General features: G+C 43.3%; 2 protein-coding genes across 2 annotated transcripts in view; both read left to right on the top strand.

The window, feature by feature from the left end:
• LOC117512670 (aquaporin-4) overlaps positions 1-1,829 on the top strand; it is a 35,999-nt gene extending 34,170 nt beyond the window's left edge. Inside the window, exon 6 of the mRNA XM_034172819.1 lies at positions 1,479-1,829. Within this exon, the coding sequence (XP_034028710.1) occupies positions 1,479-1,694 (216 nt within the window). The 3' untranslated portion in view covers positions 1,695-1,829. The remainder of the gene's footprint in view (positions 1-1,478) is intronic.
• Positions 1,830-21,144: 19,315 nt separating this feature from the next.
• On the top strand, positions 21,145-25,606 carry LOC117512668 (lens fiber major intrinsic protein-like). The gene is made up of 4 exons (XM_034172818.1): positions 21,145-22,607; positions 23,015-23,179; positions 24,111-24,191; positions 24,270-25,606. Exons 1-4 carry the CDS (start codon positions 22,248-22,250, stop codon positions 24,453-24,455), a joined length of 792 nt encoding a protein of 263 aa, XP_034028709.1. The 5' UTR covers positions 21,145-22,247; the 3' UTR covers positions 24,456-25,606.
• The last annotated feature ends 839 nt before the right edge of the window (positions 25,607-26,445 follow it).

Here is a 26,445-nt window from a genome sequence, read left to right as displayed (position 1 = left end):
GCTATTGAAATGAATAATTGAGAGTTTCCCTTTGGAGTCAACAAAATAGTTATAATCATCTTCAGATAAATATTTGCAATCTATTGGGTTGGATAATAAAAACAGGGTGTTATCAGGATCTAATTCATCTTCCAAATCTAATGCCCTATAATCAGTGTACTCAAATGATTTCAGTTCCAAGTGTCCATAGTCCAGAAGCCTTTGTTGTATCCCTACATCATTTTCTTCCATGATAGAAGAATTATTGTTGGATGTCATTATATCGGTGCAATACAGTTATGTTTTATCCTCATTCGTATTTTTTTAGTTCTTCTATGTCTTTGATGACAAGTACCTTGGCTTCCTCAGGTGTACCTTTAAGTTTAATGTATACTTTGCAGTTCATAACCCATGTGTTCTGTATTTTGTTTTGTTTCGGTAAATATCTGGCTTTCTTAGCAATGTCTGCATACCTTTTTGTTAAGTGGTCGTTCAAGTAAACATTCGTGCCCTTTAGCTTTTTCCCTTGTTTCATTAGTGCAATTTTGTTTTTCCTGTTTACAAACCTCAAGATCACAGCTGGCGTGTTGTTGTCCCTAGCTGACAGAGGTTGGCAAGCCTCGATGGTATCCACGTCCAGATTAATGTCTCTGGTTGCGAGAAAAGCTGCCACTTGTTGTTCCACGGAGCTCATCTCCAGCTCGCCGGCTCTGTCCTCGCTGTCTGCGGTCACAGCATGCGCGTATGACCGGGGTTTTAACTTCAACCCGGTCACAATGACATCATTTTTTCTTGAATATTGCTCCAAGTCATCCACTCTTCGCTCCAGTGCTGCAATCTTCCTGTCCCTCTCCTCGACTTGCGCCCGTAGTTTTGTGACTTCTTCCACAAGTTGCAAAATCTTGTCTTGTTTAGACGAGTGCCTTCCTAATGTCCTCATTTTCCCCCGTTAATGGGTTTTTTTTTCAGTGGCATGATGACGAGAAGACTGAGTTAGCGGCTAACCGATAGCTAACCTTTAGCTTCTGCTCACCAAACAGCATAAAATGACACCCAAATTTACACAGAGGTTTAATCAGTGTCCGATCTTAACAGCAAATATCCACAATCCTTACTCGTAATCCTTAATCGTCCAAAATATTTCCGTGAACAAGTACTCACGACACAACTCAAAAACGACGTGCAACCATACACTGGAACCCGGAAACCCGGAACCCCCATTGTGTCTGATGATTTGTGAACGTTAATGCTGGATTAGGGTCGCAAATATCTGTTTTACCGGCTCCGCTAATGCGTCGCGACTGTAATTCCTAAATATCTACACTACAAGCACGTCTGAGTTGCTTTATGTCAACTACACCGTGGTGGTGCACAGAGCCCAATTTTTCCTAAAATTGTCTTTGTCCAAATACTTATGGACCACACTGTATCTCAGATGTGTTATATGCTTGTTTTGTTTTTCTTTCTTTTTTTTGTTTTTTGTCTGATGCTTCTTTCAGGTGTACTGGATCGGACCAGTGCTTGGTGCTGTGTTGGCTGGCATGTCTCATGACTTCCTCTTTGTGCGTAGCGCCTCTCGGCAGAAGTTGGTGGCTTGCCTCACCTGTAAGGATATTGAAATTGTGGAGACGGCCAGTATGACAGGATCATCACTATCCACTGTCACGCAGAATGCCACAAGGGCCAAACAGGCCAACAAACAAGAGAACAACTAAGGACACAACAAAAGAAAACATACATTCTGCAGCAGTCTGTGAGGAGAATTTGTACATTTAGAAAAGACCAATCTGCAAGAAGCATCATCATAATGTTTAAAATCACACGTGAAATTATACCGGAGCCACTTGGCATGAGACACTGCAATAGATAACATTTTCACAGCAATAAACATCATGATAATGTTTTCTGTAAAGGAGCTTTTTAGTTCTTTTCTTTTTGTCTTATCCACAAGGAAGCAGTGTTAAACTATGCAAAAATTATTTTTACGTCCGCCAAGGATTCTGCATCAAGATTTCACTTTACATAAGCTTTTAAGGATTACGTCAAAACTACTTCACAGATTCTCACCGAATTTACACCACAGATAGATATTAGGGCATGTAAGACTCCACTGAATTTTGGAGGTGATCCAGTCCAGATTCTGGATCAGGATGCCAATTTGTACCCTTCACTTTGTCAGATTTTGAGGATTACGTCAAAACTACTTAATGGATTTTCACCAAATTTTCACTACACATTGGTGTTAGGCCTCGGAAGACACCACTACATTTTAGAGGTGATCTGGGACTGGATTCTGGATCAGGATTTCACTTTGTAGACTGTTACGTCAAAACTACTTCACGGATATGACATCACGATGTAAAACCAAGATCAGGAAGACAATATTTTATTTCAGTTTGTGAATTAAATATCAGATTGCAACATTCTGGATCAGTATGCACAACACAATGCTGCTGCATTGTGTTGTGGAATCGGGATCCAGGTAAAGTCCGGGTGACAATGTGAATCACATATCTGTTGTTGCAACCTGGTCTTGGCGGACGTCAGAAATCTCGGATTGCTCTTGTTGATGCTGAACTAAGAAGCAGCCCCACCACTGGTAGGATTTTCATTTGTTGGTTAAATAATCAAAACATGACATCTTATAAATCTCACTGAGAGATCAGCAATATTTACAATTACATTTTTTTTCCCTTCTTTATTAGAAGATAAAGACAACATGACAACATAAAACAAAACAGGCATTAACGAGCACTGGCAACAACGGTACTATAAAGAAATAAATGCATGAGGATAATAACCATATAACATAAAAAAAATACATGATACAATTACATTTTTTTTTTAATTTATTTTGTTAAAGTGAAAATAAATTAAATATAAAATGGATGTTTTTATCAAAACTGAACCATGGACACCATCCAAAAAAATAATTCATGTTTTTCCCCCGACATTTATACAGTCATTTAATACTTTATATCTCCTCTTTAAAACATAAGGCCAATGATCTATGTTGTATAAAACATTTTATTTTGAATTTCATTGTGGCTGATTTAATAGTGCATGAAAATTACATGAAAAGTGTTTTTACGTCCGCCAAGGATGTAATAAAATCATTGGTGTTTATCTGTCTGTCTGTTAGCAGGATTACGTCAAAACGGCTGCACGGATTTTGACGACATTTTGAACACTGATAGATATTAGGCCATGGAACACTCCATTCAATTTTGGAGGTAATCCATGATCCAGATTATGGATCAAGATTTCACTTTATATAGGCTTTGAAGGATTGCGTATAAAACAAAAAACTACTTCACAGATTCTCACCAAATTTGGACCACAGGTAGATATTAGGGCATGGACAACTCAACTGGAGGTGATCTGGATCCGGATTGGTGGATGTCAGAAATCTCGGATTGCTCTTACAGTGGGGAAAATAAGTATTTGACCCCCTGTCAGTTTTGCAGGATTTCCCACCTACAAAGAATGGAGAGGTCTGTAATTTTTATCGTAGGTACACTTCAACTGTGAGAGACACAATCAAAAAAAAAAAAAAAAAAACCCAGAAAATCACATTGTATGATTTTTAAATAATTAATTTGCATTTTCTTGCATAAAATAAATATTTGATACCCTACCAACCAGAAAGAATTCTGGTTCTGTATAAAAGACACCTGTTCACACACTCAATCACACTCCAACCTGTCCACCATAGATAAGACCAAAGAGCTGTCTAAGGACACCAGGGACAAAACTGTAGACCTGCACAAGGCTGGGATGGACTACAGGACAACAGGCAAGCAGCTTGGTAGAAGACAACAACTGTTATGATTATTTATTAGAAAGTGGAAGAAACACAAGATGACTGTCAATCTCCCTCGGTCTGGGATTCCATGCAAGATCTCACTTTGTGGGGTAAGGATGATTCTGAGAAAGCTCAGAACCACACAGGAGGACCTGGTCAATGACCTGAAGAGAGCTGGGACCATATTCACAAAGATTACATTAGTAACACATGATGCTATCATGATTTAAAATCCTGCAGGGCAGCAAGGTCCCCCTGCTCAAGCCAGCACATGTCGAGGTCTGTTTGAAGTTCACCAGTGACCATCTAGATGATCCAGAGGAGGCATGGGAGAAGGTCATGTGGTCAGATGAGACCAGAATAGAGCTTTTTGGAGTCAACTCCACTTACCATGTTTAGAGGATGAGAACAACCCCAAGAAAACCATCCCACCCATGAAGCATGGAGATGGAAACATCATACTCTGGGGGTGCTCTTCTGCAAAAGGGACAGGACGACTGCACCGTATTGAAGGGAGGATGGATGGGGTCATGTATTGCGAGATTTTGGCAAACAACCTCCTTCCCTCAGTAAGAGCATTGAAGATGGGTCATGGCTGGGTCTTCCAGCATGACAATGACCCCAAACACACAGCCAGGGCAACTAAGGAGGGGCTCTGTAAGAAGCATTTCAAGGTCCTGGAGTGGCCTGGCCAGTCTCCAGACCTGAACCCAATAGAAAATCTTTGGAGGGAGATGAAACTCCAAACCTGAAAGATCTGGAGAAGATCTGTATAGAGGAGTGGACCAAAATCCCTGTTGCAGTGTGTGAAAACTTGGTCAAGAACTACAGGAAATGTCTGACCTCTGTGATGGCAGACAAATGTTTCTGTACTAATTGTTAAGCTCTGTTTTTCTAGGCGATCAAATACTTATTTTATGCAACAACATGCAAATTAATTATTTAAAAATCATACAATGTGATTTTCTGGATTTTTTTTAGATTCTGTCTCTCACAGTTGAAGTGTAACTACGATAAAAATTACAGACCTCTCCATTATTTGTAGGTGGGAAAACCTGCAAAACTGACAGGGGGTCAAATACTTATTTTCCCCACTGTATATAAATTTTGTGAACACTATGTTGGGAAATTATTATAGGTTTTAGAATTCACAGAGTGATGAGTTCATACTTTTAATTGCACCATATTCTGCATGACCCTGAGGGGCCAAACCTGCATTTTTAACATAATGGGAGCAAACTCACGTGGGGACCATGTGGGTGCCAAAGTACCCTGCTAAGGACTTGCATAGTGCTGACTCTGGGACAGCCAACATCACGCCTGTGCCTTAAACATGATGTTGGTAAGCCTACATGAGGCCTGCAGCAGGAGAAAAACGTGAGTCCACAGTGTTTGTCCCAATCAATGATGAGGCACCACCTTTATCCCTGTGGAATCACCTTCAAACCCACATTTTCCACTGGTTGTGGATCCTGTGTGCAGTTCACTGTATGGATGCTGAGTGACAACCGAGCCTACAATGAGTCCCATGCGATTCTCAAAGGAACTTGTTCCCCCCCCCCCGTCTGCATATACAGTAATGGTAAGTGTCACACTAGCAGAACCATTTATAAACATTAATACCCATATATGCAATTTATTCATGCAAGACAGAAGGTATATAGTGCATGAGTGATTGTGGTGTGTGTGTGACCCCCATCCGCCCTTCCCGATCAGCCTACAACATCCTACTCAAAGCCAACCGACAGCTTCTATCAGGAAGGGCCAACCACCAAACAACACAAAGACAGACAAGAAACGAGAGACAAGTGGTGAAGACAATAACTGTGACGTGAGACATCGAGGAGACAGGGCCCCAAACCATACGACATACCATGACAAAACAACCACACGAACAACAGTGACAGCAACAGTCTGTTGTCTAATTAGTGAGCATCCATATCCTAATCCAGAACACCGTAGTGTTAATCCTTTTAAGAGCACCCAAAAACTGAACTGTGGTGACGGCCACAAACACACAACCATCCACACACAGAGACCCAGATCACAACTAAATATCCGATCACTACTGTGGATGGTGTGTTGGGCCAAGACAAGAGTACAGAACCTCACCATATGACATGGACCACTCTGGCACGTCAGAAGCCACGCGGCCGGTGGCGAACGACGACGGAAGTGGGTCCAGGACGCAGGGCCCGGGGGAGCCAGGAGAAAAGGGGCAGCGGAAGGGCACGGGGGCCAGGAAAGGCAGCCACCGGGCAGCACAGCAAACCAACAGGGGAGCGGCCCAAGGGCGCTGGAACGCAGAACCGACCACGGCAGACCACGGCAGAACCGGCGAGGCAGACCCCCTACCCCAGAGCCCCAGACATCCACAGCCACCCGGGGCCAACCCCACACGCCACACTCACCCTACCTACCAACCCCACCATAGTTGTTACAATTAATCTCCCTTGCTGTGTACGACCCCTTAAGTGTGCAAAGATAAAGTGTTGCATTAAAAGCAGGGCAAGAGACAGCAGGTGGCAGACTACCGTGGGTGGCCACGGCACACCGCAGTGCCACAGCCTGCCCTGCAAACCCACCACCGCCTAGTGATCTCAACTCTAAATTGGTGAAGGTGTTTACTAAACGTGTAGAAGTAAGGTGTGCGCATTAAAATTGCAAGGCAGGGGTGGTGGATGGAGATCGCAGTGGAAGGCTGCAGGGCACAGCTGTGCCACAGACTGCCCTGCAAACCCATCCCCAACACCCTACTGCAAATCATGTGAACCCTACAATGTGCTATTTACAACCCAATATGATGTGTGTGCAAGTGCTAACCTGGTGAAGTGCATTAAAAGGGTGTGACACGTGACGCCTAACCCCAAGCAGCAGGAGGAGGGAGAGGCGCAGCAAGGGGAGGAGACCACCCACAACGGACCCACCGGGCCCCCAGCCCAACGCCAGATCCGGCAGAGGTGCCAGGGAAACCACGGGACGGGGGGAGGCGGGCAGCCCCGGAGGAGCACCGGAGGCCAGGGAGGAGCAAACGAACAGGGGGACAGGGGGCCAGGGAGCCAGGGAGCCGCAGATGGATGGGCCTCCACGCCTGGAGGTCCCCGAACCAGGGAAGGTGCAGGATGAGACCCCCGAGCAGCAGGGGCAGCCGAGGAGCAAAGGGGAGACAGGTGGGCCCCACAAACCTGGAGGGAGAGGCTGGGGCATGGGGGGCCATGCACACCCGAGCCCCGGGGAGAGGCACCACTCCCCGCCCAGGCACTGGACCCCAACCCACCAACGGTAGAGCAGACAGACCCTGAAAACTGAAAAGGAACGATGGCCGCTAAACTCTCTCCCCTCCGCCACCGCCACCCCCACCATCAACAGGGCCAGAAGGACCGCGCACCCGGGCCCCCACCAGCGGGCCCGGCCAACTGCCCAGCACCCCCCAAGCACAGAGGCGCACCCACGCCCCGCAAGGGAGGAGCCGAAGGGAGTGCGGGCCAGCACCCGACCCAACCACCCCGGAAGCCTGCAGCGCCAACCGGCAGCACCGGGAAGCAAACCCTCCCAGACCCCCCCCAAGCCCCACCCCCAACCCCAAATCCCCCAGCAAGTCCAGGACCCAACACCCGGACACCAAACCATCCACACACGGCCAGGTCGCACAGCCCCGCCGCACCCGAGGGACCAGCCACTCTAAAAGACACAATCTCTCTCCTCCACCAATTCAATCATATTCAAGAAAAGAAGAGGAAAAAAAAAACAAAACCACACAGTATCAGTCTCTGACAACAGTTCCCCAAAGAACTGCAACCTGGATCAGCGGCACAAGAGAGAGAAAAGTCAGTAGGTCAACAATAATAGGAACAAATCATAATCTAATATTAATAAAGTAAAGGTGCAAAAGTGGCATTCCCTAACAGGCAAAAAGAAAAGAAGCGAATTTTATTATTTATTTATTTATTTTTATATTAGCCCTCCAAATTCAAATTTAATGAATTGATAAATAAGAACCATTTTCATTAAATTTTGGTAATTGTTTTTTTTTTGATGAAGCGGCTATTTTTTCCATCTATATATATTTGATAAGGAGGTTTGACCAGTGGTTAATATTGATTAATTGTTTATTTTTCCAATTCAGCAAAATTGTTTGTTTTTTTTGGCAATAGTCAGTGCTATAAGTATAGTTTTAGACTGTTTAGTTGGCAGTTCAATAATTGTCGTTTCTCCAAGTAAACATAAATTAGGAGATAAGGAAATTCTATATCCCAAGATACAGGACAATTTTTCAATGACTTTTGACCAAAAACACTGGACAGGTGAGCAGAGCCAAAGAGCATGATAATAGGTATCAGTGGTGTTTAGCTCACACTGTGAACAAACATCAGAGTCTGAGAAGCCCATTTTATACATCTTATATTGTGTGATGTGTGTTCTATAAAGAACTTTGTATTGGATGAGTTGTAAGTTGGTGTTTTTTGTCATTGAAAATGTGTTTTTACAGATCTGTGTCCAGTGGTCAGGGTCAGAGGCGAGGAGGAAGTCCACCCCCCATTTTAAACTGGGAAAATGTAAGACAGTGTCTACGCCTGATATTAACTTATATACCTTAGACAAGGTTTTCTTTATTGGGAGGAGGTTCTTGATGTCTAATGTGGGTGGTTCTGGTGGGCACTGAAGCGTCTGGAGTTTTGACATCACAGCATGCTTCACTTGATGGTAATGAATAAAATTTCCTCCTATAATTCCAAACCTCTGCATCAAGTTGTTAAATGGTATAAACCTTTTATTTTGAAAGAGGTGATGCAGGTGTGTGATTCCTTTCTGTTCCCATGTGCTGACATGAAGAGTTGCTTTATTGATCTTAAAGTCTGTGTTTTGCCAAATAGGAGCATCTGTACAGATTTCCATTGGTGAGTTTGTAATTTCTAAGGTTTTCCACCAGGTAGTCAAAGTGGAAGAAATCAATGGATTTTTAAAGCATTTATGGCATTTAATGGAAGCAGTAATAAAGGGTAAATCTGAGAGTTTGATGTTGTTACATTCTAACTGTTCTAATTCAATCCAGGAGCTGTGAACTGGATCGGGATGAATCCATTTAATCAAGTATCTGGTTAGCCAGATAATAATGGAGAAAATTTGGTGCTTCCAGAGCCTCCTTGAGATTTATTTTTCTGAAGAGTAGCGAGACTAATTTTAGCTTTTTTATTTTTCCAGTAAAACTTTGAGATGGCCAAATCTAAAGTCTGAAACCATTTGATTGTGGGCTTGAATGGAATCATTGAAAAAAGGTAGTTAATTTGTGGTAATACTTTCATTTTGATAGTTGCTATCCGTCCTAATAAGGAGATGGGGAGGTTGTTCCATCGTTTCAAATCATTACAGATTTTGTCAGTGAGTGGGGCGAAGTTCAAATGGGCCAGCTCTCCTAATTTAGAAGAGATGTTTATGCCTAGGTACTTAAAGTAGTGTGGATCTTGAGGTGAGAGATTCCATGAATCCTCGGTTAAAGGAAGTATCATCAATTTTGACCAGTTAATAGAGTAATCTGATAGTTGTGAGAAAGTAGTGATCAGTTTAAATACTTCTTGTAGTGATTTTGAGGGTTCTTGGAGATATAGTATGATATCATCAGCATATAAATTGATTTTGTGGTCAGACATTGAAGACTTGATACCCTTGATGTTGACGTTCTGACGTATTGCAGCCGCAAGTGGTTCTATAAATATTGCAAATAATAGCAGTGAGAGTGGGCAGCCCTGTCTAGTCCCTCTTTGCAAAGTGAAACTTTGAGAGGTAATCCCATTAGTTGTGACTGTGGCCTTTGGTGAGTTATATAGAGTTGTGATCCAATGAATAAATGATTCTCCAAAGCCAAATTTATGAAGTACTCTAATAAGAAAACTCCAACTGACTCTATCAAGGCTTTTTCTGCATCCAGTGACACCACTATTGCCTTTGTACTGCTATGCTGTGATTTGTCAATGAGATTGAGAAGTCTTCTGACGTTGGTAAAATGTCGACACTTAATAAACCCAGTTTGTTGGGTACAGCATTCATCAGATGCCTTTCCATGTGTTTTCTATAAATGCATTGAAACATGGCTGACACAGCATTGTAGAGTAGATCGCTCAGTGGGATAGCAGTTAGGCTACTGACATGTTGACCTGGCTTTTATTCCCAGTCACACTACCTGCTTGTGTGATTGGGGAAGACTCTTCATCTGCATTGTCCCAGTCCACCCTGCTATAAATGGGTACTGGTCTTGATTGGGGAAACAACACTTGTCACACTCGCATCCATGCTAGCAGAGTCGTAGACACTCATCCGCTTCATGCATCCTGATCCAAGCATAGGCACCACAATATGGGACAATAATGCCACAATAGTGCGTCCAGAAAGTATTCACAGCACTTCAATTTATCCACAAATTGTAAATTTTACAGCTTTATTCCAAAATGGAGTAAATTCATTTTCATTCGACTCACAACACCCCATAATGACAACATGAAAAAAGTTTTTTTTCTATTTTTTTTTTTGTTTGCATATTTATTGAAAATAAAAACTAAGAGATCACATGTACATAAGTATTCACACCCTTTGCTCAATACTTTGTTGAGCTCCATCAATCGGACTCAGGTCTGGGCTCTGGCTGGGCCACTCAAGGACATTCAAAGAGTTGTGCTGAAGTCACTCCTTTGATATCTTGGCTGTGTGCTTAGGGTCATTGTCCTGCTGAAAGATGCAACGTCTCCCCATTCTGGAGCAGGTTTTCATCCAGGATGTCTCTATACATTGCTGCACTCATCTTTCCCTCAACCCTGACAACTCTCCACCACCATGCTTCACTGTCAGAATGGTGCCTGGTTTCCTGGTATTCATGTCAACGAGTTCAATCTTCTCATCAGACCAAAGAATTTTGTTTCTCCTGGTCTGAAAGTCCTTCAGCTGCCTTTTGGCAAAGTCCAGAAAAAAAAAAAAAAAAAGAATTTCATCCATTTTGGAATAAGGCTGTAACATAAAATGTGGAAAAAAACTGAAGCGCTGTGAATACTTTCTGGACGCACTATATCCTCCCTGCTCTCGCCATTGTTTTCTCTCCTGGCTCACTTTGAACAAAATGTATGATTGAAAACTTTGCAGGCGCTGTATTTTAAAGGTTGTTCTTGTTGAATGTGACCAATGAAACCTTGTCTGTTGTTAGTCAGTCCTTCCACGAGGTTGTGATCCCAGAAATTTAGCAATTATTTAAACAAATAACTGAAATAATTTACATTGGTTAAATTCTTTTTCAAATTATTTGTTGAAATCCTGAAATTGCAACCTTCTGGAGCAACTGATTAATGTAGGTATAGTGGGGTAAAAAAAAGTATTTAGTCAGCCCCTGATTGTGCAAGTTCTCCAAATTAGAAAGATGAGAGAGGTCTGTAATTTTCAACATAGGTACACTTCAACTATGAGAGACAAAATGAGAAAAAAAAAAATCCAGGAAATCAAATTGTAGGATTTTTAAAGAATTTATTTGTAAATTATGGTGGAAAATAAGTATTTGGTCACCCACAAACAAGCAAGATTTCTGGCTCTCACACACCTGTAACTTCTTCTTTAAGAAGCTCTTCTGTCCTCCACCTGTTACCTCTATTAATGGCAGCTGTTGGAACTCGTTATCTGTACAAAAGACACCTATCCACAGGCTCAAACAGTCAGACTCCAAACTCAACCATGGCCAAGACCAAAGAGCTGTTGAAGGACACCAGGAAGAAAACTGTAGATGTGCACCAGGCTGGGAAGAGTGAATCTACAATAGTCAAGCAGGTTGGTGTAAATAAATCAACTGTGGGAGCAATTGTCTTACAGGAAACGTTTGACCTCTGTCATTGCCAACAAAGGATATGTTATAAAGTATTGAGTTTAATTTTTGTTATTGACCAAATACTTATTTTCCACCATGATTTACAAATAAATTCTTTAAAAATCCTACAATGTGATTTCCTGGATTTTTTTTTTTTTTTCTCATTTTGTCTCTCACAGGTGAAGTGTACCTATGTTGAAATTTACAGACCTCTCTCATCTTCCTAAGTAGAACTTGAACAATCAGGGACTGACTAAATACTTTTTTACCCCACTGTAAATACACATATTGTACAGTCCAGTGCCACAGTCTTAAACGTTAGTGATTTTAGACATTTTGATGTTTGAAATTCCTCACAAAAAATCTGACAGTTTCATCTAATTTAAAGAAAGTAAAGACACCTTTTAAGATTAAGGGGGAAAAAGCAATTACACTGTAAGTTTGCACACAATGCATGATTCTACACCAGCAACAACAACCAAGCGAAGACCTAATAATAGTCATTGAATAATGAGTGGATCAACATGACGTTCTTGTGAAAACATGGGAAACCCCTCCCTGCTATGTCACCCTTTGTTAATACTCAGAAGCTCTTCATTATTTTTGCATTGTCTTCGTATTTTTTGTTATTACACCTAAGATTTTTGCACACTGCTCTGTGTTGTGAGGTTCAGTATTGTTCCTATTACATTTGCACATCATTAGAATATGTGATGAATCCTCCTTGAAATCCTGTTGAAAAAGACCCTTATGTTTGCAAATATTGTTGAAGGCTTGTATACCCTTTGAAATGCTAAAGGTGTCCTGTTCGTGCGCTGTCGATTCAATGATGCTCTCAAACACCTCTCATGTCTGTGCCTGTTGATGTCCGTCTCTTCTCCAAGGCCACCTTTTCACAAAATAATGGATCTCTGTTATGGTTGGACACAAACAAAAAACATCTATGGTAGAATGAGCTTTGTAATTAGCAATGAATGCAAGGAGTGTACAGTAGTGTTCAGAATAATAGTAGTGCTATGTGACTAAAAAGATTAATCCAGGTTTTGAGTATATTTTGTATTGTTACATGGGAAACAAGGTACCAGTAGATTCAGTAGATTCTCACAAATCCAACAAGAACAAGCATTCATGATATGCACACTCTTAAGGCTATGAAATTGGGCTATTAGTAAAAAAAAAAAAAGGTAGAAAAGGGGGTGTTCACAATAATAGTAGCATCTGCTGTTGACACTACAAACTTAAAACTATTATGTTCAAACTGCTTTTTTTAGCAATCCTTTGAATCACTAAACTAGTATTTAGTTGTATAACCACAGCTTTTCATGATTTCTTCACATCTGCGAAGCATTAATTTTGTTGGTTTGGAACCAAGATTTTGCTCATTTACTAGTGTGCTTGGGGTCATTGTCTTGTTGAAACACCCATTTCAGGGCATGTCCTCTTCAGCATAAGGCAACATGACCTCTTCAAGTATTTTGACATATCCAAACTGATCCATGACACCCGGTATGCGATATATAGGCCCAACACCATATTAGAAGAAACATGCCCATATCATGATGCTTGCACCACCATGCTTCACTGTCTTCACTGTGAACTGTGACTTGAATTCAGAGTTTGGGGGTCATCTCACAAACTGTCTGCGGCCCTTGGACCCAAAAAGAACAATTTTACTCTCATCAGTCCACAAAATATTCCTCCATTTCTCTTAGGCCAGTTGATGTGTTCTTTGGCAAATTGTAACCTCTTCTGCACGTCTTTTATTTAACAGAGGGACTTTGCGGGGGATTCTTGCAAATAAATTAGCTTCACACAGGTGTCTTCTAACTGTCACAGCATTTACAGGTAACTCCAGACTGTCTTTGATCATCCTGGAGCTGATCAATGGGTGAGCCTTTGCCATTCTGGTTATTCTTCTATCCATTTTGATGGTTGTTTTCCGTTTTCTTCCACGCGTCTGTTTTTTTGTTTTTTTTTGTCCATTTTGAAGCATTGGAGATCATTGTAGATGAACAGCCTATAATTTTATGCACCTGCGTATAGGTTTTCCCCTCTCCAATCAACTTTTTAATCAAACTATGCTGTTCTTCTGTACAATGTCTTGAATGTCCCATTTTCCTCAGGCTTTCAAAGAGAAAAGCATGTTCAACAGGTGCTGGCTTCATCATTAAATAGGGGACACCTGATTCACACCTGTTTGTTCCACAAAATTGACAAACTCACTGACTGAATGCCACACTACTATTATTGTGAACACCCCCTTTTCTACTTTTTTTTTTTTTACTAATAGCCCAATTTCATAGCCTTAAGAGTGTGCATATCATGAATGCTTGGTCTTGTTGGATTTGTGAGAATCTACTGAATCTACTAGTACCTTGTTTCCCATGTAACAATAAGAAATATACTCAAAACCTGGATTAATCTTTTTAGTCACATAGCACTACTATTATTCTGAACACTACTGTATATATGTTTTTGTGAGTATCTGTAAGCCCAAATGAAGATACTTTTATATGTTGCTGTGTTAATTGTTTTTATTATTGTATATCTTTAGTATAAGCTGTAATATTTGTAAAATATGCTTGATATAACTTTTCATAGGACCTAATTTAGGGTCTAGCTCTGGTTGCCACATTCACTGTTGTAGGCTCCATGGTACGGCTAAAAATCTATAATGATGGAGCAAATACTTTAATAGTGAATTAAAGTTAGGGATACATATCTAATTTGTATATCAATATGGTGACAGCTTTGGTCTTGTTCCATTTCTCTTTCCTTAGTTTTGCAACTGCAATCACCTTTTTCATGCGAGGTAGATCTGTTGAAGGTCTAGGGCCTTGGTGCATTTTAGTGGCACTGGGGTGTGCATGAAGGTGTGCATATAACAGGTACAGTGCCCTCTAAAATACTGTGCCCCTTGGTATTTCACACATTTTAATTTGTTGATACCATTTCAAAAGTCAATCAGGCTTCTCAATATAAAAATTTCTAAAATTATCTTACATAACCTCAAACTCGAAGCAAACTCTACAACTTGATCTAAATTAATTAAAAAAATAAAAGCAGATTTGATGGGTTGCATAAGTCATGAAACGCTTTGGTATAATACCTGTAAATAATCAGTTTTATTGCAAGTTTTCTTCAGACAAGTCAGGGGATGATACATGAACATTTCCAAGTCACTGAATATGTGTTGGACTTTATTTACATCAATTATGAAGAAATACAAGCAGTCTCTGCTCTCTCTGTCTCTCTCTCTCTCTCTCTCTCTCTCTCTCTCTCTCTCTCTCTCTCTCTCTCTCTATATATATATATATATATATATATATATATATATATATATATATATATATATATATATATTCCAAAATAGATGAAATTCATGTTTTTCCTCAAAATTATACACACAATAACCCATAATGACAATGTGAAAAAAGTCTTTTTGAGATTTTTGCAAATTCTGTTTCGCAGTTGTGAATTTCACGCTGTCTGGCATTCTGTGACTAACGCGAGAGGTCCGTTTCAGCAGCGTTCCGGTGTCAGGAGCTCTGCACTCACAGTGTAAACACATCTCGGGAAATGTGGGCAATAAGACAACATCAGGGCACAGCAGAAGTCCATCACAGGTGCTACACCTTCTCTCGATAACCCTCTCAACTCGGGAGAGCGTATAATCATCGCAATTGCCCGTGAACTCTCTAAATTAACGCCATCCACATCCTTGCTTTGCCATTCTTTACATGCGCTGTGAGACAGCGGAACTCTGTTGACACTGTGATACATTCTGGGAAGTGCAGGCAGCTGCCAGGGGTATTATGGGAAATGCTGAAACACCAAATTTATTAAAATAAAAAAAATAAAAAAGAAATCACGTGTATATAAGTATTCACAGCCTTTGCCATGAAACTCAAAACTGAGCTCAGATGCATCCTGTTTCCATTGATCATCCTTGAGATGTTTCTACAGTTTAATTGGAGTCCACCTGTGGTGAATTCAGTTGATTGGACATGATTTGGAAAGACACACACCTGTCTACATATAAGGTCCCACAGTTGACAGTGCATGTCAGATCACAAACCAAGCATGAAGTCAAAGGAATTGTCTGTAGACCTCAGACAGGATTGTCTCAGGGAACCAATCTGGGGAAGGGTAGAGAAACATTTCTGCTGCTTTGAAGGTCCCAATGAGCACAGTGGCCTCCATCATCTGTAAATGGAAGAAGTTCAGATCCACCAGGACACTTCCTAGAGCTGGTCGCCTGTCAAAACTGAGCGATCGAGGAGTGAAAGGAGTCAGAGATGTGACCAAGAACCCGATGGTCACTCTGTCAGAGCTCCAGCATTCCTCTGTGGAGAGAGGAGAACCTTCCAGAAGAACAACCATGTCTACAGAAAACACTCCTTTAGTAGAAGGCATAATAGCCTGCCTGGGGTTTACCAAAAGCCACCTGAAGTACTCTCAGGCCATGAGAAACAAAATTCTCTGGTCTGATGAGACAAATCTCATCAGACCAGAGTGTCTTGGCGTGAATGCCAGGCATCATGTTTGGAGGAAATCAGGCAACATCCTTACAGTGAAGCATGTTGGTGGCAGCATCATGCTGTGGTGATGTTTTTCAGAGGCAGGAACTGGGAGACTAGTCAGGATTGAGGGAAAGATGAATGCAACAATACACCTCCATTTCATCCCTGTCTTATTTAACTTTCATGACAGTTTGTTTCGGTCAAACCATATTTTCAATGTGTTCATTTCTTCACTGATTTCCTCCAGAACTTTCTGCCAAACTGGAAAACTGCTACATCCTATTAAGAGCAGAATACTACTGGAATGAATTTGAATAAGGAAAGTTGTTTTTTTTCTCAGCTAAATGGATGCTGCACTCACTAAAGTTTATCGTCTGGAATAGTCCCAGATTGCATTTCAGAGCTTCTAGAATTCAAACATTTTTGTGCAGGTGGTGTTGGGGGGTAATTTTGGGTTTCAGCTTTTTTTGTTTTTCACCACTTTCATCCCTGAATATGTCAATCGTGAGTCACTTTTGTGCGGATTAAAGTCACTAACTGGGACTCCTGTCTTGTTGCGAGAAAGAAACGAGAATCGTCCTCTGTTCTGTTCACACAGCTCCAAACGCTGCGCGGCTCTCTGACGAGTCAAGTTAGAACGAGAGTCCAGTCGGAATTAAACAAAACGGTGTTTCACTTTGAAGTTATTATTTTTATTTATGTCCAGAGATCAAGGATGCAGTGACCAATTTCATATTTATTTACTTTAAGACTCAAGGAAATACATAGAAAACCTGTAAAGCCTACTTTTAGTACAAAATTCACGAGGTATCGATAAGGGAATCGATAAGGAATCGGATCGATAAGCAGAATCGATAATGGCATCGATATCGATAAAATCTTATCAATACCCATCCCTACTCCAGAGTGCTCTTGATCTCAGACTGGGGCAACGGTTCATCTTTCCGCAGGACAATGACCCGAAGCACACAGCCAAGATATCAAAAGAGTGGCTGCAGGACAACTCTGAGTAGCCCAGCCAGAGCCCGGATCTGAATCTGATTGAACATCTCTGGAGAGATCTGAAAATGGCTGTGCACCGACGGTCCACATCCAACCTGATGGAGCTTGAGAGGTGCTGCAAAGACGAATGGGCGAAACTGCCTCAAGATAGGCGCACCAAGCTTGTAACATCATATTCAAGAAGATGTAAGGCTGTAATTTCTGCCAAAGGTGCATCAGCAAAGTATTAAGCAAAGGGTTTGAATACACGTCATTTCTTAGTTTTTTATTTTTAATAAATAAAAAAAAATATGGGAAGTAGCATTTTGAGGGACAAATGAATTTACTCCAATTTGGAATAATAATATTTTCCAGAAACATGATATATATATATGTGCGTGTGTCACCTCGCTAGGGGGGAAGGAGCCTGAGCTTGTGCGGGAGGTTGAGAGATACCGACTAGAGATAGTCGGGCTCACCTCCACGCACAGCTTGGGCTCTGGTACCCAACTCCAGGAGAGGAGCTGGACGCTTCATTTTTCTGGCGTCGCCCACGGGGAGAGGCGGAGAGCTGGGGTCGCATTGCTTATTGCTCCCCAGCTCAGTCGCCAAGTGTTGGAGTTCACTCCGGTGACGAGAGGGTCGCGTCCCTACGCCTTCGGGTCGGGGACAGGTCTCTCACCGTTGTCTCGGCCTACGGGCCGAGCAGCAGTGCAGAGTACCCGACCTTCCTGGAGTCCCTGGGAGGGGTACTAGATAGTGCTGCGACTGGGGACTCCATTGTTCTCCTGGGGGATTTCAACGCCCACGTGGGCGGCGACAGTGAGACCTGGAGGGGGGTGATCGGGAAGCATGGCCTCCCCGATCTGAACCCGAGTGGTGTTCAGTTGTTGGACTTCTGTGCTAGTCACAGTTTGTCCATCACGAACACCATCGAGCACAAGGGTGTCCATAAGTGCACGTGGCACCAGGACACCCTGAGCCAGAGGTCAATGATCGACTTTGTAGTCGTATCATCTGACCTTCGGCCACGTGTCTCGGACACTCGAGTGAAGAGAGGGGCAGAGCTGTCGACTGATCACCACCTGGTGGTGAGTTGGATCCGCTGGGAGGGTAGGAAGCCAGTAAGACCTGGCAGGCCCAAACATATCGTGAGGGTCTGCTGGGAACGACTGGCGGAACCCTCTGTCAGCGAGGTCTTCAACTCCCACCTCCGGGAGAGCTTCTCCCAGATCCCGGGGGAGGTTGGAGACATGGAGTCCGAGTGGACCATGTTCTCCACCTCCATTGTCGATGCGGCTGCTCGTAGCTGTGGTCGCAAGGTCTCTGGTGCCTGTCGCGGCGGCAATCCCCGAACCCGGTGGTGGACACCGGAAGTAAGGGATGCCATCAAGCTGAAGAAGGAGTCCTACTTATCTTTGTTGGTAGGTGGGACCCCAGAGGCAGCTGCCAGGTACCGGCAGGCCAAGCGTGCCGCAGCCCGTGCGGTTGCAGAGGCAAAAACTCGGGTCTGGGAGGAGTTCGGGGAGGCTATGGAGGAGGACTATCGGTCGGCCTCGAAGAGATTCTGGCAAACCGTCCGACGCCTCAGGAGGTGGAAGCAGCTCTCCGCCAGCACTGTTTACGGTGTGGGTGGGGAGCTGTTGACCCTGACTGGGGATGTTGTCGGGTGGTGGAAGGAGTACTTCAAGGATCTCCTCAATCCCATCGTCACGTCTTCCGAAGAGGAAGCAGAGACTGGGGACTCGGAGGCAGACTCATCCATTACCCAGGCCGAAGTCACCGAGGTGGTTAGAAAGCTCCTCTGTGGCAAGGCTCCTGGGGTGGATGAAATCCGTCCTGAGTACCTTAAGTCTCTGGATGTTGTGGGGCTGTCTTGGCTGACACGCCTCTGCAACATCGCGTGGCGATCGGGGACAGTGCCTCTGGATTGGCAGACCGGGGTGGTGGTCCCTCTGTTTGAGAAGGGGGACTGGAGGGTGTGTTCCAACTATAGGGGGATCACACTCCTCAGCCTCCCCGGTAAGGTCTATTCCAGAGTACTGGAGAGGAGAATTCGACCGATGGTTGAACCTCGGATTCAGGAGGAGCTGTGTGGTTTTCGTCCTGGTCGCAGCACACTGGACCAGCTCTACACGCTCCATCAGGTGCTTGAGGGTTCATGGGAGTTTGCCCAACCAGTCCACATGTGTTTTGTGGATCTGGATAAGGCATTCGACCATGTCCCTCGGCGCACCCTGTGGGGAGTGCTCCGGGAGTACAGGGTACGGGGTCCTTTGCTAAGGGCTATCCGGTCCCTGTACGACCGCAGCAGGAGCTTGGTTCGCATTGCCGGTAGTAAGTCAAACCTGTTTCCAGTGCACGTTGGCCTCCGCCAGGGCTGCCCTTTGTCACCGGTTCTGTTCATTATTTTTATGGACAGAATTTCTAGGTGCAGCCAGGGTGTAGAGGGGGTCTGGTTTGGGAACCACAGAATCTCGTGTCTGCTGTTTGCGGACGATGTGGTTCTGTTGGCTTCGTCAAATCAGGACCTTCAGCGTGCACTGGGGCGGTTTGCAGCCGAGTGTGAAGCGTCCGGGATGAAAATCAGCACCTCCAAATCCGAGGCCATGGTTCTCAACCGGAAAAAGGTGCTTTGCCCTCTTCAGGTCGGTGGAGTGTCCTTGCCTCAAGTGGAGGAGTTTAAGTATCTCGGGTCTTGTTCACGAGTGAGGGACGGATGGAGTGTGAGATCGATAGACGGATCGGTGCAGCATCTGCAGTGATGCGGTCGCTGTATCGGACCGTCGTGGTGAAGAGAGAGCTGAGTAGGGGGGCAAAGCTCTCGATTTACCGATCGATCTACGTTCCGATCCTCACCTATGGTCATGAGATTTGGCTCATGACCGAAAGAACGAGATCGCGAGTACAAGCGGCCGAGATGAGTTTCCTCCGCAGGGTGGCTGGGCACTCCCTTAGAGATAGGGTGAGGAGCTCGGTCACTCGGGAGGAGCTCAGAGTCGAGCCGCTGCTCCTCCACGTCGAAAGGAGTCAGTTGAGGTGGCTCGGGCATCTTTTCCAGATGCCCCCGGACGCCTCGCTGGAGAGGTGTTCCGGGCACGTCCCACTGGGAGGAGGCCCTGGGGAAGACCCAGGACACGCTGGAGGGACTACATCTCTCGGCTGGCTTGGGAACGCCTTGGGGTTCCCCGGAGGAGCTGGAGGAGGTGTGTGTGGATCGGGAGGTCTGGGCGGCTTTGCTTGAGCTGCTGCCCCAGCGACCCGACTCCGGATAAAGCGAAAGAAAATGGATGGATGGATATATATATATATATATATATATATATATATATGTATAGCTATTTCAAAGCATTCTAATATGCACATCAAAAACACACAGTGATCAGTACACTATACACACCCACACAGACACATGTGCAATAGCGTGCACAATAGCTGTAACTGCCACCATGCTGACAGCATTTTGTATTGTGTCTGTTCTTTCTAACATGTATAAAAAGGAGTCAAAATGGCAACGTCAGCGTTCTGCATTCCATACCCACCCTATTGACCCCCTCCTCCATCACACAGGGATGGCGCTGGACTGGTCAGCGCAAAAACACAGATGCTGTAACCCCACCACCGCCCTCATGCCCTGCCCTGCTGCACAAGCACCTCCTAGAAACATCCGTCTGATCAGGACACACTGTCCACTGTGTGCTTGAATGATGCTTCAATGCATTATATTATTATTATTATTATGGTACTATTCTCTATTTAATAGGCTCCAGCCCCCCCGTGACCCTTCATTGGAGTGAGTGGGTATAGAACATGAATGTTCTCTGTTTACATTATTGCTGTTTGTTTTTTGCTATGCATGATTTATTTGTTCTGCACTGTCGTTCATCTCAGTTCCACAGAGTTAGATGTGAAGCAGCGGCAGTAAAAGCTGTGAGCTCAGGCAAAGTCAAGTTCAGCTCCTCCTCATACCTCAATCCAATCGACCTCTGTGGTGACCACAAAAATACTCTAATCAGTCAGTGAACTTGTCTTAGCAGCTAAACAATACAATAAAATAGATAAAGAATCTAACTTTAGCATTACGGGTCACAATGTAAACAATTTATGTACATTTTTATTGAATATACAATTTAAAATAATACATTTCCTGTTTCCATCCATCGGTGGCCCACATGCTTGTTAGTTACACACATGGTTTCACAGGTCAGGCATTCTAGTGTATAGGATCAGATCAGCATTGTTAGCTTTAGGAACATCCAAGCAGCCCCCAACTATTTTCTACGTGTACTGGTACGTGTGCTTCTTTTTGCACATATGTATGACTTCCGTTTGTTCCCCAGATTGTGGACACGGAGTTGTCAACAGATATGCCCCAAAAGAACACCACAGCTTTTGCCTTCTTTCCCCTGAGTAAAGATTATGGCCTGTTATTTTTGTCTTTTTTCCCCACTAAAAGATCTGTTTGATCTTTACTTACTTGTTTTTTAGCTTCTTGGATGTATTGTCTCTCTTTTGAGCTCACTGTGCTGTGAGGGCCGACAGAAGGGGTTCAGTTTGTTTTATTTAGGATGTGCCGCATTATTTAGGATGTGCCGCATCCCCCCACCCCCCCAGCCCTTGGCCCTACAGAGGGATTATGGCGTCACATAGGGCCCCTGGGGGGGGTATTATAAAGCCCCTGTCTGACCCGCTCCTCTCCATCAGAGAGGCTAAAAAGTCCATCAGACACTTTCTCTATCCCTCTTTCTACTTTAGAAATACCCCTTTGCATTGATGTCGGCTTCATCTTGACAACTTATCCCACCTGAAACCTCCACCCATATCTCCACTTATGTCTCTGCAACAGGTGGACAGAGGTGGCAAGCAAGTGCAGCTGAGTTGATTTGCCAACCCAGTTCACGGCTTGGTAAAGATCTGTTGAGTGGATTTGTCAATAGACGTCCTCAAATTTTGTTTTGTCTCGGTGAGTGTTTTGGTTAGTGGAGTTAGTTGACTACAAAAAGGACATCTTTTGTTTTGTTACTCTGGCATTTGAAGAGGAAAAGGTAGACGTTTGATTTTCTAGAATCACACATAGATTTTTAATTTTGATCTCTTGGAGAGCTTGAAGTGAAGCATCATCATGTGGGAGTTCCGGTCCATGAATTTCTGGCGGGCAGTCTTTGCAGAGTTCTTCGGGACCATGTTCTTCGTGTTTTTTGGCATGGGTGCTGCACTGCGGTGGACCACCGGGCCTTATCACGTCCTACATGTGGCTTTGTGCTTTGGCTTGGCAGCTGCTACCCTCATCCAGTCCATTGGTCACATCAGTGGGGGGCACATTAACCCCGCTGTTACCTTCGCCTACCTTGTTGGCTCACAGATGTCTCTGTTCCGTGCCATCTTCTACATAGCTGACACAGTGCCTGGGTGCTCTAGTTGGGCAGCTGTGCTGTATTGGTGTTACACCAGCCACATGAGAGGCAACATGGCGATGAACATGGTAAGTACCCATGATGGACCAGAAGACAAGTGTAGGAGATGTAGTTTTAAGGTAGGTAGGCTTCAACCAAGAGATAAGGTAGGAACATAAAAATCTTAAACATCTGTTGAGTTTGTTGAACAACTGAAACTGGTATATTTAAGAAAAATTGGCAATAAAGTTAATGACTGTTTAGTTTGGGAATCTAGTAGTTAGTCAACCCTCAGGGGTCCATGGATTAACGGGCGAGTCCACCACTTGGTTTTTCTGTTCTGTTCTGTCAAGAGTTAAAATAAGGGTTGACCTAAGACAAACTCCAGTTCACTCTGGGGTTTTTTTTTCCCTCTGATTAATTGCAAACACAAGTCAGAATAAGCTGTCAGGAAGATGAGTTATTCAGCTTTTGCCAATTTGTTTTGTATCTTCAGCTGCAGCCAGGCATCAGTTTGGGAATGGCCACCACTGTGGAGGTATTCCTCACCATGCAACTTGTGGTTTGCATCTTCGCCGTCACCGATGAGAGGAGAAACGGGCGACTGGGCTCTGCGGCCCTCTCTATTGGCTTTTCTGTCACCATTGGACATCTCATGGGGGTAAGACACAAACTGATGCAGGTGGGTGGACATAAGTGTGTAAAATGTTTTATACTGTGGCGGGCGCAGTTAAGCTAATCAGCTAAAAGATCAATTTGTGAAGCTAACTTTATTTGTTAGCAGATTAGCTTTTCAGCTAACTTAGAAATTCATTAGAGGCCTAGTTAGCTTCCACCAAATTTAGTTAGGCTACCTTTAAGTCAGCTAACATTTTTTAAAAATTAAATTTATTGGTCAAAAAATGTTTATATTCCCTAAAAATCATATGTTTGGAGCATAGTGAGAAAAACTGACTCACTTCAAATGATCGATGAACAGGAGGTCAATCCAGAGTAAATGCATTAATTGCATTATTATTTTTTTTTTTCACTTTTTATTTAATATTGTTTACTCATTTAACACTTTCTGTGCCATGAATAAACTGTGTGTTGAATGGAAACTACAGTTTAATTTCATTTGTTCATTGAATTACTCATATCTATGTTGATCATCATTTGATTTTGGCATGCTAATCCCTTTGGGAACCTCTATGTTCAGGGGCACTGCCAGGGATTTGGGGCCCCTGAAAAGAAGTGTCACTGGGCCACCCCATTATTATTTTGTCAGTATTATAATTGTATAAAGGCCTCTCGGGGGGGCTAGAATCCTCCTCCCTATTCTCCCCTTTTCGGCACCCCTGTCTGTGTTTACACTTCAACATATTAAAATTTCAGCTCCACAGCTCTCAGGCCCCCCCCCCCCCCCCCCCCTCAAGTTTCAGAGCCAAGCTAAATTCATATAATAAAAGCTAACAGTTAGCTGTAGCTAATGTTGTAGCAGATTAGCGATTTAAATTTCAGTTAGTGTATTGGCGTTTACTGGAGCTAACTTTTAGGCAGTTGTGTAGACCACTGCTTTTAGAACACAACATACAACCAAGTATGTTTTTCAGGTGTACTACACAGGTGCTGGGATGAACCCTGCCAGGTCTTTCGCCCCTGCGGTGCTCTTCAGGAACTTCATTAACCACTGGGTAAGATCTTCAGTCACACTCCACCATCCTTATATTTGGCCTGATGTGTCGTTTAAAGTTGACATTTGTTCCCGGCAGGTCTACTGGGTCGGACCTATGATCGGAGGTGCTATGGGCGCCCTCCTGTATGATTTCATGCTGTTCCCACGCATGCGGGGTCTCTCTGAGCGCCTGGCCACGCTGAAGGGTAGTCGACCACCTGAGGCCGAAATTCAGCATGACACTCGTGGAGAGCCCGTTGAGCTCAAGACACAAGCCCTATAAATCTGCTCCCACCTTCTTAAACAGTTGAGGCTGAAGTATGAGGGACAAGGCCCTGTGCAACGCCAAACCCACCTCCACCACCTTTCCCATGGCCCACACATTTACGATCTTCACAACCATCACACAACTAACCCAGTGCTCACATTTAGACCAACACACACAACCATTTCCACTATAAAACATGCACACAGGCTCACAACCTTCAACCTCAACATGCAACAAGACTCCCCCCCCCCCAACTCTCACTCTGTTCTCTAAACTGGACATTGCATTCTTTGAAAAATGATGACCTGAGCCATTGCTTTCTTTCCCCTCCCCGTCAGAGACAGACGCAAAGGAGCGAATGAAATCAAGAAGAGAGGTATGCAGGTGAGACGGGTGTTGGAAGGAGGGAGACCAGGATGCAAGGACAGGATGAGGGTGTGGTGGGGATGTCGGTAGGCTGTGAGAAAGGTCAGAGGACATTGTGGAGGAGAGGCTGGAGAAGAAGCGTTGGGGTGGGGAGGGGTTTGGGTTTGGTCAAGAGGACAAAACAGTTTGTGGTTGTTTTAAGATGGGTTTGACCAGTGAAGACGGGCTTTTCATAACTCATCTGAATCCATCTGTTTTTTTTTTTAAGGTTAATTTTGTTTTCAGCACTTAAGACAGAAAAGAAAAAAAGGATGTATGATATTATTAGCTTTTGCCGGATTTTCATTATTTTCAGATCACTACATTTTATCTGTGGGTTTGTGTTTGTGGAAACATCTACAGCGTGTGTGTGTGTGTGTGTGTGTGTGTGTGCACGCGCGCACGCCTGTGAGGGTTATATGTGTGTATGTGAATGTGTGTGATGAAAATTGCAGGTACAGTTCTTTTATTTTGTTTTATTTTCATTACTGCTCCCCTGTTTTGTACCATGACTGTTTGTCAACCATTTTAAAGACCTGATCATTTCCCCTCATTGTGATATTTGCTATCATATTCATTTTTACATAAACCATCTGCCCCCCCCGAACCAGCAGAATCCAAAGGACATGATGTTGTGTCCCAGACTTTGATAGTTGTGTTCTCTGTAGATCAGCTTTGCAAAGCTTTACACTGAGTCTCCTTTTATTATTTGATCCTTACTGGAAGCACACAGTGTTTCAGTGACAATTTAATGATAATAAACATTTTTAAAATTAAACATAGTTTGAGTCATTTTTGTTCCTTTGGTTGTAGATTTTCATGTTTATTTTTATTTTATTGCAGCCATGTGCACAAAATCCAAGCTGCAATAAACAACAATGGCCAGCAGATGGTAGAAAAATTACATCACACACACACACACACACACACACACTCAGAACTACTTGATATACTTAGAGTGACTGATTAATTTAGTGATGCTAAACCAATTAAGCATTAAAACTAAAGTATGATATTTTTGGAAACTGTTACAAGGTTTATTCACATCAGTCATGTCAAAAGGATGTTGTTTCATCACGGTCAGCTGAGAAGCACATAAATGATGATTTTTTTCATCAAAACAAACCCTGTCAGATGACAATGTTAAAATTGGCAACAACTCAAAAACTATTCTGACACTTCTGTAACTAATAAATGTTGTTACGGCATACACGATTTTGTATATGTTATAAATGACGGGATAAAAAAACGAGTGCTTTATCATACAAAAGGGGGAGTTGTTTTAATCCGTTTAGAATTTGTGGCCAATTTCACAGCCTTTCAGGAGGACAAGTCCATAAAATACAGCTAATCTTATCATATTTTTAAAAATCTGCAGAAAAGATAGTCCAAATCACAAAGTTTCAAAGCCGTGCATGCCATATTGATTGACTTTTGAATGGCAGAAGTTGGACTGACAATTACTCTGCAAAATTCATGAAAGTAAAATTGCAATTTCAATGCTATTAGCTCTACAGACCGAATACTTGGGATTTTCTGTGAATTTTTACAGGGGAATGTGAGAGGGTGACCAGAATACTCACCACTTTATTAGGTACAC

This window comes from Thalassophryne amazonica, chromosome 6 (assembly GCF_902500255.1).
Source record: "Thalassophryne amazonica chromosome 6, fThaAma1.1, whole genome shotgun sequence".
NCBI classification, from domain to species: Eukaryota; Metazoa; Chordata; class Actinopteri; order Batrachoidiformes; family Batrachoididae; genus Thalassophryne; species Thalassophryne amazonica.
The sequence above is the reverse complement of the archived record's forward strand: the minus strand, read 5'-3'. Positions and strand labels throughout refer to the sequence as shown.